This window comes from Lonchura striata, chromosome 4 (genome assembly GCF_050655825.1).
Source record: "Lonchura striata isolate lonStrDom1 chromosome 4, ASM5065582v1, whole genome shotgun sequence".
NCBI classification, from domain to species: domain Eukaryota; kingdom Metazoa; phylum Chordata; class Aves; order Passeriformes; family Estrildidae; genus Lonchura; species Lonchura striata.
This window is the reverse complement of record NC_140706.1, coordinates 367842-381565: the sequence shown is the minus strand read 5'-3', so window position 1 is coordinate 381565 and position 13724 is coordinate 367842. Positions and strand designations below refer to the sequence as shown.

General features: G+C 52.6%; 1 protein-coding gene across 2 annotated transcripts in view; it reads left to right on the top strand.

The window, feature by feature from the left end:
• LOC110480656 (GDNF family receptor alpha-4) overlaps positions 1-12148 on the top strand; it is a 73932-nt gene extending 61784 nt beyond the window's left edge. For both annotated transcript variants that reach the window (XM_021548767.3, XM_021548766.4), the window contains exons 4-8: positions 190-535; positions 3780-3889; positions 5438-5572; positions 5790-5947; positions 8192-12148. In XM_021548767.3, coding sequence (XP_021404442.2) covers positions 190-535; positions 3780-3889; positions 5438-5572; positions 5790-5947; positions 8192-8338 — 896 coding nt within the window. In that variant the 3' untranslated portion in view covers positions 8339-12148. The remainder of the gene's footprint in view (positions 1-189; positions 536-3779; positions 3890-5437; positions 5573-5789; positions 5948-8191) is intronic.
• Positions 12149-13724: the final 1576 nt, after the last annotated feature.

The following is a 13724-nucleotide window of genomic DNA, read 5'->3' as shown; positions in this document are numbered from 1 at the left end:
GGAAAAGATGAGGATGGAGAGAGGATTTGGTCCTCCCAGGACACACAGAGCAAACCCGGCTTCACCCTGGCTGCGGGTGTGGTCTCACTGGTGGCCATGGAGGGGAGCAGGGAGATGAGGGCCTCAGGGGTGGTGCTGCTGGTGGGGAGGTCAGCGCAGAGCCGCCTCACCGTGTCCCACCACCCACAGGGTCCGAGAACGAGGTGACGCAGGTGAACCGGTGTCTGGATGCCGCCAAAGCCTGCAACGTGGATGAGATGTGCCAGCGGCTGAGGACGGAGTACGTCTCCCTCTGCATCCGTCGCCTGGCCCGGGCTGACACCTGCAACCGCTCCAAGTGCCACAAGGCCCTGCGCAAGTTCTTCGACCGCGTGCCCCCGGAGTACACCCATGAGCTGCTCTTCTGCCCCTGCGAGGACACCGCCTGCGCCGAGCGCCGCCGCCAGACCATCGTGCCCGCCTGCTCCTACGAGTCCAAGGACAAGCCCAACTGCCTGGCGCCTCTGGATGCCTGCCGGGAAAACTACGTCTGCAGGTGATGCCCACAGCAGGGCCGGTCCCCAGGGAGAGCCCCTCAGACCAGGGCCTGGTGACAGCCCTGAGCCGCTGCCATCACCCACAGGGTGATCCTGGGGCACCATCCCTGTGTCCTGGGGGATTTCCCTTGGACCAGAGCCTGGTGAGATCCCTGAGCCACTGCCATCACCTGCAGGGTGATCCTGGGGCCCCGTCCCCCCACAGCCTGCTGGCACGCTGTGCGCGGTGACCCTGCCCATGGGCCCTGTCCCTGTGTCCTACAGAGCGTGTTCACAGACAGAAGGAGATGTGACCTGATCACGCTGAAGCTTTTTAGGCATTTTCTATGGATTTTTGGCTCTGGTTCTAGAGGAAGACCCGTTATGGAAACAGTTCCAGGAAGGTACAGGCTAAGCAGGAATGTGGGGGAGGGGTCCTTGCAGCCACTTTCACCAATACATCTCCCTCACTGTTCCTCTTCCCCAGCCCAGAGCATCCTCAAGGAGCGCTCAAGGTATCCTGACAGCCACAAGCACTTGTGAAGGCCTTAAAACTATGTTTGTTTGCTTGTTTAATTAGAAAAAATAATCAACATACGTAAAAACATCTATCCTTCTGCTATGAGGCTGAGTGTTGGAGAGACCTTATAGCACCTTCTAATACCTAAAAGAAGACAGCAAGAGAGCAGGAGAGAGATTTTGGACAACAGCAAGGAGTGGCAGGACAAGGGGGAATGGCTGGAAACTGAAGGACGGTAGACTTAGATGGGCTGTTGAGAAGGAATTCCTGGCTGGGAGGGTGTGAGGCCCAGCAGCTCACAGTGCTGGGCACAGGGTTCAGTGTGAGGCACAGGGTGCCCAGAGCAGCTGTGGCTGCCCCTGGATCCCTGAAAGTGTCCCAGGCCAGGCTGGACAGGGCTGGGAGCAGCCTGGGACAGTGGAAGGTGTCCCTGCCAGGACAGGGGGTGGAATGAGATGATTTTTAGGTCTTTTCCAACCCAAACCATTTGAGATTCTGTGAGTCTATGTTTTGGTGATTGCACCAGGAGTCTCAGAGTCCCAGTGTCATTCCAGATCTACCGCACAGTCTGTGGCCAGCCTGGCTTGCTCTTCTGTTTCCATCCAGCCCAAATCACACACTCACAGACCCATCCCATGTGCACACTAACAGCAGAGCCCATTCAGTGCTTTACCTTCATCTGCACTATTTTCTCCTCCCCATTTCTGAAAAAGTCTTTGATATTCCAGAAGGTTAATGCACACAGAGCTCTCGGGAGCGGAGCCCAGCTGGCAGTGAGAGATGTAAGGCAATAACAGCACCACGGGGCCCCAGCCCAGTGCCCTGTGTGCAGCTGGGCCGTGAGCAGACACCTGGGGAAGAGCACAAGAACAACTGTAGGACACACCTCCCTGTACTGTCTCAGTCTCTAATTGCTGTGGGGTTTGGGACTTCCTGAGCTGAACTTCCAGCAGCCATCCCCTACCAGCACAGCATCTTTTAATTACAATAAAAATATTATCTGCTTTCACAAAGGAAGGTGAGAGCAGCGGCATCCTCTTGGAAGCGTGAAAGTACAAATACCCTCAGCACTCTGCACCCCAGAAACGTGGAGGCAGGAGAACGACTGAACTGTGCAGAAGTAGACTCTGAAAGATGCAAAGACCTTGGGCTGACCAGGCCCTGCTCAGATTTTGTCCCCTGGCTACCCAGGGAATCCAAAATGGACAGGTACCGCCCTGCCTCTAATGTGACAAGAGGGCCCAGTGGGGACAAAGAGGTTCAAAGGGGAGAGTGTTATCCCCAGGAGACTGGAAACTATTTCCTGCAAGCAGCACAGCTGTTAATTATCTGGTCCCTTGGTCTCTGAATATACAATATAAAATATCCTCTAGAGACACAGAGGGAGCAAAAGGTTGACATGTGACCTGGTCAAAGGCAGCAGTGCAGAATCCACAAGGAGAGCCAGGAATAAATCATACAGAAATGGAATGAAACACTCCAAGTCTCACCCTGTCTGCACTGCAGCTCCTGCACAGATCTAGCCCTTTGAACTCCCCAGCTCAGAGAGGTGGGTTCTACTAATATGGATTATATAAACTCTGCATTCACTATCGCTCTTCTCTAAATCTCCAAACAATGCAGCAAGTTTTGGGAAAGAAGATTTTGCCTGTCCATGTTACAGGACAAAAGGGTTGATAAGGGGCAAATATGGGAACAAAGATGAGAAAAAAAAGAATGGTGTAGGGAAGAAGTGGGCTGGAAAGTGCAAGCTGGAATGCTGACACTGACAGGAGCAAGAGCAATGTGTCTGGAAGAGAGGGAATGTCTGGGAGGAGCAACATGCTCAGTTTTTCTGAGATTTCCCAGGCAGGGTAAACATTTGAGGTTCTCAGTTCTCAGCTCAGACAGTGCAGGCTGTCACCTAAAGAACCCTCCCTTCAGGTGTTGTCAGTGCTGGTGCTTGCTTGAGTTTCTGAAGCAGCTCAAATGCCAGCTCACATCCCTTCCTGCCTGGCCATGGAATGAATGTTGAGATGGATCTGGAGCTCCAGCTGTTACTGTGTCCTGCTTGAAAGCCTTGTGTTGATGGCTCAGATATCCTATGAACTCCAAACGCCACCATGTGCCAAGAGCTGACTCATGCCTCAAGAGTTTGGTGGCAGATAACTTGTTGGCAGAATGATTTGCCTGCTCCACAGGCTCCAGGGAGTCCTTCTCCTGAGAATGGGCATCTGCAGCAGAGGATGGGCAGCAGCCCTGGTGATGGGTAGGATATTTCATGTCTGAACCTCTGGACATTTCCCTTGATCAGAGGTGACCTCAGCTGTATTTAGAGTCTTTAGAGACAAGAGCAATGCTCTGTTTCATCAAATCAGATTAAAAATGAAAGCTGGGGTCTTTAGGCAAAGTTATTACCCAAAAGATAGAAAATGGCAACATAGACTGATTTCCTTCCTGGCAACAGCTCTTCCCTCAAAAACCAACCTCACACAAAAGAAAGCAAACATTTCTTCCAAGACTTGACTTATCTTGCAGTCCTGGAGGAAGCCTGTATAACATTGACTGCAGAACCTGTTCAGAACCTCCTCCTGGGTTTGTTGGGGTAGGCAGGAGATTGTGAAAGGACACCTGTTTGAAGAACACCTACGGCACCATTCTGCAGACCTGTTCCCCTCTGTGAACACCACGATTGTGTTGATGCATCCCCTTTTGCCGCAGTTACCTGAGGTGACAAGTCCCGTTCTGTGCTCTGGCTCCATCAGGTCGCGCTACGCAGAGTTCCAGTTCAACTGCCAGCCGTCACCGCAGGCGGCCAGCGGCTGCCGCAGGGACAGCTACGCCGCCTGTCTGCTGGCCTACACCGGCATCATCGGTAAGGGGGGCCTCCTGCCCGGGCTCCCACCCAGCCTGGCAGGGAAACATCTCCTCAGGGTGGGAAACATCTCCTCTGGGTGGGAAACATCTCCTTTGGGTGGGAAACCTCTCCTCTGGGTGGGAAATGTCTCCTCTGGGTGGGAAAGAAACCTCTCCTCAGGGTGGGAAACATCTCCTCTGGGTGGGAAACATCTCCTCAGGGTGGGAAATGTCTCCTCTGTGTGGGAAACCTCTCCTCTGGGTGGGAAACCTCTCCTCTTACTCTGGCTATGAGGACAGTAAGGTGGAGAGCTGAACTCTCTGGGACATCACAGAGTCATGGAATGGTTTAGGTTGCAAGGGACCTGTAAAACCCATCTCATTCCAGCCCTCTGCCATGGGCAGGGACACCTTTCACCAGACCAAGTTGCTCCAAGCCACATCCAACCTGGTGCTGGTCTTTCTCCCTTCAGTGACATGACTAAGCCTTGGGCATGGGGTAACTTTAGGATGGCTTCAGTGGAGGGAGGAAAACCATGGGCTACTGCAAGAGCCGAGCTTCTCTCTCTGGTGGAAATAGAGGGGCTGTCCCAGCATGTCTGCTCTGCCAGGGATTCCCTGATGCCATCACCAGCGATGCCACTGAAAATCACCATGCACTGCCATTTTTCCAACTTCACAGGGTGTCAGATTGGGGTTTCAGATGCTGCAGAGCCCAGCTGGCAGCACTGGCACAGACACAGACAAGAGTCCAGAGAGAAGTGCCCGTGGCCTTTGGACAAGGTCTGTCCTGATAGATGAGGCAGACTGACATTTTTGGGCCAACATTTCATTTCATTTTAAACCTTCATTCTGGAGATTGAGATTGGCTTTTTAATGACAGCATGAAAACCTTTATACACATTCACATGCAGTTTTTGAATGCTCAGCCTGGAGAATAAAAGGCTTCAAGAAGACCTTAGAGTCCCCCACCACGAGGGCCTAAAGTGGCTCCAAGAGAGTTGAAGGGACTTCAGACAAGAGCCTGGAGTGCCAGGACAAGAGGGAATGGCTTCCCACTGCCAGAGGGCAGGATCAGATGGGATATTGGGAAGGAATTCCTGGCTGTGAGGGTGCTGAGGCCCTGGCACAGGGTGCCCAGAGCAGTGTCCAAGGCTGGGCTGGATGGGGCTTGGAGCAGCCTGGGACAGTGGAAGGTGCCCCTGCCATGGCAGAGGGTGGGACTGGATGGGCTTTAAGGTGCCTTCCAACCCAAATCATTCCATTATTCTCTGAATGTTACTAGGGGACCTGAATTCCCAGAAACTGCCCATTCCTTGGACTGATAGCACTTTTTAATTGACTGAAGGCTTTGTTGATGGTGACGTGACCAAAAGGGTTGTGACTGCTCCTCTTCTCTTCCCTGGGAGCAAATCAGGCCCATGACATCAGCACTTGAAGGGTTTTGCTGCTGTCATGGAGGGGCTTGGCTGAGGCAGAGTAACCCAGGAGAGCGGCACGAGGGGATGTCACTGACCCTTCCTGGAGTCCCTGCCCTGCAGTAACACTTGTCCGTCGATCCCGGCAGGCAGCCCCATCACCCCCAACTACATTGACAACTCAACCTCCAGCATCGCTCCCTGGTGCACCTGCAACGCCAGCGGGAACCGGCAGGACGAGTGCGAGAGCTTCCTGCACCTCTTCACCAACAACGTCTGTCTCCGTAAGTGGCACTGCTGCACGTTGGGAAGCCTTCTTGTGCACGGGGACGTGGAGGTGCCATGCTGCTCTGGGTCTGGAGGTGTCCAGCTCCCTGTATTACCAACAAAGGAGCTCCCAAGAGCCTCGGGCATCCATTTGGGTGATGCAGAGAAAGAGGCTGGGAAAGGGAGGCTTCCCCCTGCCCTGACAACCTTTTTCTCCGTCTTCCCCATACCAAGAAAATGCCATTCAGGCCTTTGGCAATGGGACTCACCTGAACACAGCCGTGGGCCCGTCCGTCCCCCCCACCACACAGATGTACAAGCAGGAGAGAAATGCCAACAGAGCTGTGGCGACCCTCAGAGAGAACAGCTTGGAGCACCTCCAGCCCACCAAGGTAGGAGAGGGCAGGCCTGGCCCAGAGAGATGATCGGCCATGTCTGTGCCTCCTGCAGCCTCCTCACCTCAACTCCTTCTTCCACTTGTGTCATTTCAGTCACATTCAGGCATCCAGCCTACCTTCCACTTCCCTGAGGCCTAATCTTCCTTCCCTTCCCTTCCCTTCCCTTCCCTTCCCTTCCCTTCCCTTCCCTTCCCTTCCCTTCCCTTCCCTTCCCTTCCCTTCCCTTCCCTTCCCTTCCCTTCCCTTCCCTTCCCTTCCCTTCCCTTCCCTTCCCTTCCCTTCCCTTCCCTTCCCTTCCCTTCCCTTCCCTTCCCTTCCCTTCCCTTCCCTTCCCATTATTCAGAAATGTGTTTCATTTACAAGTACTGGGAAATCCATGGGGTTTTCACCCAGGACCACTGGCTTGGCTCCTCACCATCCTTCAGAGCATCAGTTCAGCTTCAGACAAGCATTTCAACTTCCCAGGACACAAGTTCCTCCCTTGTTAGATGAGGATTCTAGAGTTCATAATGCAGAGGTTTAAGGTTTGCTAAGCATTGGAAAATTTGAAAGAAAATGTTCTGTTCATAGTAAATTATTACTATAAAAATAATATTAAATTGAAATTATTTTAAAACAAATAACATGTTCATTTACTGATGATGGCTGTGATAGGTATTAAATATTTTACTTTTAAATAAAGCAAAATGACCTTGAGTTGCCACACCAGAGTAATTTTCAGATTCAATTATTTTCCTATTGAATAATTAACAGTGACCCTGATTTGCTGAACGTTCAGGTTACAGAAGCTGTCAGTTTTAACTAGACTCCAAGGACTGAGCGTGGGCTTTGCACTGGGCTGACTGATACCTTCCAAGTGGGGGTTATTTTAAGGCTTATCACTGTTTTTTAGCTGGGAAAACACCTGATTCGCCACTCTCCACCCTGTTTTCACAGAGTAGCAGGCTGGGAGGTGGAGAAAAGTGGCTTCAGGGTTCCTCACTGCTCTCCAGGGCACTGGTGGCACTGTTGAAGGGGACACCTTCACCAGGCCATAAGCGTGGCACCCAACAGGTCTGGAGGGCTTCCCTTCAGCTGGCGCTCCCCATATCTTAGAGAGATCCAAGTCGTGGCCTCAGGTCCAGACCTAGCACTGAGAACTTCATTCTGGAAGAGAAGGAGAAGCTGTGAACTGTGTGACCAGGACAGGATTCCCAGCAGCAAGTGGGAAGCTGGAAAATGCAGCTGCAGTAGAGGATGGCCCTGCCACATCTCCAAGCTCCTTGTGGCAGCAGCACATCCCTCCTCTGAGGTGTGAGTGCTGCTGGATCGTGGTCCCTGCTGGAAACTAGAGATCTGGGTCTTGGCTTTGAACTCAGCTTCAAATTCAGATCCTGTTCAACCTTTAATGAGGTTGGCACCTCTGGGCCTGAGGGGGAAAGTTGGTGAAATGTGTCCCAGCACCATGGAGGTATATTCCACACCCACCTTTATGGTCACCAGGTGAAACCACTGGCCAGCAGTGGTTCCGTAAGATTCATGGATGGCCACTGACCTGAGAGGGCATCCAGGCTCCAGGCACCCACCTCGCACACACACCTCCAGCCAGTGCCCAAACAAGTGCTGTGCTCACGAATTACTCTCCTGCTGTGACACCACCTTCACCAGCGTCTCCTGAAGAGCTGCACTGACCTCCAAGCCGGAGTTTGGGTGCTGAAATCAGCCCTGGTCCCTCTGCACATGCACACACTTGGGGCTGCACAGCCCCGAGCCCCAAATGCTCTGAGGCATCAAGGAGGGACACCAGTATGTTTAGAGAGATAGAGTCCCTCTCCTATGAGGAGAAATAGAGAATTGGAATTGTTCATCATGAAGAAGTTCAGGGTGACCTAATTGTAACCTTCCAGTGCCTGAAGGGGCTCCAAGAGAGCTGGAGAGGGACTGGGGACAAGGGCTAGAATGCTAGAACAAGGGGAATGGTGCCAGAGGGCAGGGTTAGAGGGATATTGGGACTAAATTCTTGGCTGTGAGGGTGGGGAGATCCTAGCACAGGGTGCCCAGAGGAGCTGTGGCTGCCCTGGGAAGCTGTTCCAGGCCAGATTGGACAGGGCTTGGGGCAACCTGGGATACTGGAAGGTGTCCCTGCCCATGGTAGGGGGTTAGAATTGGATGGTCTTTAAGGTCCCTTCCAACATAAACCATTTCATGATTGCAGGATCATGACAGCTCTCACCCCACGCTGTCTCCTTTCTCTTTCAGGTGGCTGGAGAGGAGAGGCTCCTGCGTGGCTCCACTCGTTTGTCCTCAGGGACCTCCAGCCCAGCAGCCCCTCCCTGCTGGGCAGCCTCTCTGCTGCAGATGTGGCTTCTCCTCGCCCCTGCTGTGCTGAGCCTCCCTGTGATGTGAGACAGGGCTGGCACACACCAGGCAGAGACTCGAGTTGTGTTGGTTTCTTTACTGAACAACCAGACCAGTAACTTTTTCAGGAGGAGAGCAGGGAGAAGAGAGGGGAAGGGAAGGCAAGCTGAGTGTTTGAGCATCCCTTCCTCCTCCTCATCTGCCTGCCAGTTTATTTGATTTTATATGATCAGCATTGTTGACAACCAGCTCATTCTTGGTCCTGGCCACCTTTCCACACCACAGCTTGGTTGTTGTTTCTCCAGCTCTCCATGGTTAGGGCTGAAGCCATGGACAATTCCCTTGGAAAAGATGAAGGAGAGATTTGATCCAAGAGAGCTGCAAAGGAAATGCTTCTTCCTGCCCCAGCCAACAGGGGAAAGACTTTTGATGGATGGATGACCTGTCAGGAGGTTTCCTGAAGCCCACACTGAGGGGCCCTTGATAGGACACGTGGAGTTCAGACTGTCTGCATGGTTGCTCAGGACCTGAAGGACAACACACCTGGTTCCTTCAGGCTGAAGAAACCAGAAAACTGGTGGGAAGGTGGTTGGTTTTGTTCACTGGAGAGGAACCTGAAGCACCTCTGGGGAGGACCAAGTAACCACACTCTGAACTGACTGGCAGGGATTATCCGCCCTCTCAAAACCATGGCCAGAGTGCAACCAGCATCCACATCCCAGCTGTCACCTCCCCTCGGGCCCTCCTTCTTACGGGAACCTGTGTCCTGTATCGACGGTATTCAGGAAGAAACACGTGTGTTGCATTTTGTTTATGGCTGAATTTTTTGTGTCCCAACCCAAACATCTCTATCCACTGGTCCTGCTCAGTGTTTTGGGGCATTTTTGTCACATCCAAACAACCAGAGGCCAATATTGTCCCACTCCAGGCTACCCTTTCTCTGTCAGGGCCAGTGTGTGAGCCCATGGGCAGTGTTTGATGTGAGCCTAACACATCCCACTCTCACCTGCTACTTGTTCATCCACTGGTCTCATAGGCACAGGGTCTCCAGCCAAGGTATTTTGTTCATTTTCCTGGGAAGAGATAGGATGGGAGAGGTTTGCTAGAAACCACCCTGAAGGCAGAAATACCCAGCCAAGAAACACCACGTCATGAATTATATCATGGATTGCTACAGATTCCCCTCCCTGAAAAACTGACAGAGGCAACCACCTGTGTCCAGGTGAGCAGGTCACGGGGTTTGCCTCTGGCCAGTTTCTGTTTTTTCAGTGCAAGTGTCATTTAAGCAAGGGCTGCTGAAGTGACCCTCTCTTCCTAGCCAGAGCCCAGGGGAGGAAAGTGAGGATCATTGTCCCTCCAGTATCTTGGGGCACAGGGAGGCAGGTCTGTGACCCTGGACTACCTGAGCATCCCAGGGTCTTTCCTCGAGGAGGAGAGCTGAGGAGTCCCAGTGCCCTCTTGCGGGACTGAGCCCCTTTACTAAAGCCAGGATGGAAGATGTAAGGAAGAGTGAGGTTTCCCAGGATAAATGCTTACCCAGGCTGAGTGCCATGGGAGGAAGAGCAATAGCTCCAGAATCCCCCTGAGTGTATTTAGGCCTGGCCTTTGCAGGAGTCCATTTATTCCTTGGTTTGTGCTCCTCCAATAAATACCATTAATTCCTTGGCATTTGAATGAATGGAAAGGCTTAGGAAGCATCAGACACAGCAAAGTCCATTGCTTTTTATTCCCATTTCCTGCAAAACCTCTCCCATTGTTTATTGCTTCAGATTTTCTGAGAAACTGCAGCAATTTCCTTGGCTTTTGTTCCAACAAGAAACCACTCTGGCTTTCAGCTGAACACCTGTGGATGTGTCTGACATGAACAGAAATCCTCCTGCTGCATCCTGTCCAAAGTGCTGCTCCCTGAGGCCCTCAGGGCTGTAGCACCCGGGTTTCCTGATCCAGGGCTGTGCACGGAACCCACCGAGTTCCAAGGCTTGTGTGCAGGGTGAGGAGTCACAGCCTGGGCTAAAAGCTGTGTGTGAGAACTTGGTGACCAAGGGGCTCACTCCAACCAGGCAAGGGGACAGGAGGGAGAGCTGCAGGCAGGAAAGCCCTTTCAAAGTGACTCCACACATGCACAGAGCTGCTGTGAACATCTCCCCTTTGTCCAGGACAGCAGTGTCCCTGAGAGCAAGTGACCCAAAGCTTGAGTCCTCGGAGCTGCAGGTGAAGAGGGATGAAACCCTGACTGCTCAGCCCTTCAAAGGCAAGGAACTACCTCAGCACCACGGGGTCATGCTGGGAATTGCATTCTTCTGCCCCTTTCCTTTCCAGTCCCGCAGCCATGCTCTGCTTTTCACACATCTGGCCCCATCTAACCACCAGCTTTCAGTTGTGCACAGGGTGGGGACACAAGTGTCAGCTGCTTTCCAGGAGCACCCACGCCTGTGTCTCTCATATGTCAGTGTCAGTGATGCTGAAGTGCCACTTGGCCATTTCCTTCTCATTCAGCAGAGAAAGAGTTTTTCTGGGTGGCCAGCATGCCTGGCAGCCCCACCTCACCTCTCCCTTCAGACTGGTATGCTGTAGAAAGAGGTGTGGAGAATCCTGCTCAAGGACTGGATGGGATGGAGGAGACCTCCAGAGGTTACCTCATCCCAGCACCATGTCCCACATCAGCCCCTGCTTTAAGGATTTCAGTGCAACATCATCATCTCCCCTGGATTTATATCATGGGGTCATGAAATGAGTCAGGTGGGACCTTACAGCTCATCTCCTTCCAGCCCCTGCCATGAGCAGGGACACTTCCATCAGACCAGGCTTCCCAAGCCCCATCCAGCCTGGCCTTGGACACTGCCAGAGCTGTCTTGCTTCAAAGGCTCTGCAGATGTGAGTTGTCTCAGGCATCAGAGCCCAGCCAGATCCTCAGTTCCCGTGTCCCGTCCTCCAAGCCCTGTCCCAGGCCAGGTTCTGCCCTCCTGGGGGTTCCTTGGGTTCAGGAATGCTTTGGGATGAAATGGATGAGGCACAGGGCAAGGAGCCTCTCATCCACAGGAAAGAGCTGGGGAGTGGGAATTAACAAAAAAAAATTATCCCAAAACTTTCATGGCTTTATTCTGATTATTTTACTATTTTCACCAGTATTTAATGTTGATTCTCCCTCCAAGCCCGTTCATGAATCAAACTTTGCAAAAAATTATGACTTTTGAACCTTTCTTTTGGAGGAAGCAAACATGATTACTCTCTTCCCACCCACCAACATGTGTGCACAGACCACTGCTTTTTCCTTGTGAAAAGTCAGTAATTTTTTTGGATGAAATTCCACCTCTGCTGATTTCTGTGAAGTGAACTATGGATCTTCATTTTTAAGTCTCTTGATTAACCACAGAAGTCATAGCAGCTGCTTGGAAAGGCAAAAGACTGAGCAAGCCAAGACACAGAAAGAGAGACAATTTTTTTTTAGGAATTGCTCCATTCCTGACAACTTCCATAAGCACAAAGAATCATGGGAAAAAGAAAGGGAAAAATCACATTTAAAGAACCAGCCAGACTTTCTGCAGGCACTGAACTGTAATTTTTTGGCTGCACAGCACTATTCCCAGTGACTGGCAGCCCTGAGAGCCTGTGAAATTTTGTGTATGTACTTATACCTGTCATGTCACATCATGTCCAGCATTGTCCAGGTGGGAGCAGGAGCTGGGAGGGAGACCCAGGGCTGGGAGATGGTGCTGGAGCAGGAACCCCATGTGCGCCCCTGCTCGAGGGGAGGGTGGTGGGTGCCAGCCCAAACTGGGGCCAAACTTGTACTTACCTTTTCTGTACATGTCAATATTCAAACATATCCATGAATAAAGCACACACGCATTTTCCTGACCCCTCGTTCCTGCCTGCTGTGCCAGCTTGTCCCTGTCAGCACGTCCTGGGTGGTGCTGAGCTCTACTCCTCTGCTGGAAGGGCAGCTGGAAGAACCTGGGGGATGTTCTCTGGGGCTCACATGAGCCATGCTTGGCTGGAACCATGGAATCCTAGAATATCCTCAGCTGGAAGGGACCCACAGGGATCATCAAATCCAGCCCCTGTCCCTGCCCAAACCCCCAAAATCCCACCCTGGGCATCCCTGGAGTGCTGTCCAAAGACTCCTGGAGATCTGGCAGACTCGGGGCCGTGTCCATTCCCTGGGGAGCCTGGGCAGTGCCAGCACCTCTGGGGGAAGAACCTTTCCCTAAAATCCAACCTAAACCTGCCCTGGCCCAGCTAGCTCCAGTTGTTCACTCAGGTCTTGTCCCTGGTCTCGGAGAGCAGAGACTGGAGCTGTCCCTGGCAGGAGCTGCAGACAGCTCTGAGGGCTGCTCTCGGCCCCAAACCCAGCCCCAAACCCAGCCCCAAACCCAGCTCCTCCCAACCCCAAACCCAGCCCCAAACACAGCTCCAAACACAGCCCCTTTTTCCCTCCCCACAGCACCCAGGCTGGGCTTTGTTGGCTCAAAGGACAATTCCTGGGAGGTTGCAGCCAGCTGAACATGAAGGATGCTGTGGAAGCCTTGCAGGTCTGAGGGATTTTCCCTGGCTCTTGGCAGCTGCTCGCCTGAGGTCAGCACCCAAAACTGGGGGGCAGTCCAGGGCCACAGGGTGGGGTGGAGGAGCTGGGGGGGCTCAGGGGTCCTGGCATTCACGGGGCTCTCAGAACTCCCCAGTGAGACTGCCCCAGGTTCTGCACAGGGACAGCACGTGGGGCTCAGCTCAGGGGCTGCCTGCAGCAGCCCTGCTCTGGGATGGAGCCACTGGCTCCAAGGAAGCCTGCAAATCGTCCTAAATTTAGGGCAAAGAGATTCTGGAGCAGGAGAAGCACTAATAGCTGGAAGAAGCTTGGGCTGACCCTCAGTTCTACCCCATCTCTGGGTCTGGGTATGGTTTTGGGGGTGCTGGCTGTACCCACAACAGAACTGAGCTCCACTCCCTCCTACAGCCACAGAAATTCAACACTGAGGAAAGAGCACAGGAAGGGATTTTTCCACGTTCCCAGAGAAAAGGTCTTACCTTTTCTTACCTGTGCAGCCTCCAGGACAGGATGGACAGAGCTTGGAGCAGTCTGGTCTAGTGGAAGGTGTCCCTGCCCATGGCAGGGGCTTGGACCAGATGTGTCTAAAGTCCCTTCCAGCCCAAACCATTCCATGTTTCCATGGCACACCAGAGCCTGGGGCAGCACAGCAGGTTGGAAGGAGAGACCTGCAGAGAGGATCCACAGTCCCCATCACAGCACAAGTTAAATCCTGCAGCTGATGTTCAGCTGCTGCAAGGGGATGTTGAAATCAGAAACAACGATTTACCACACGTTATCTCCAAGCAAACAGTGCTAAAATGCTGATAGGGATGGAGACGTTTTGCTTCGGTTACTAAAACACTGAATTTCTGCAAAAATAGTGGATATTTGCCAAAGGGAAAAGCTGCA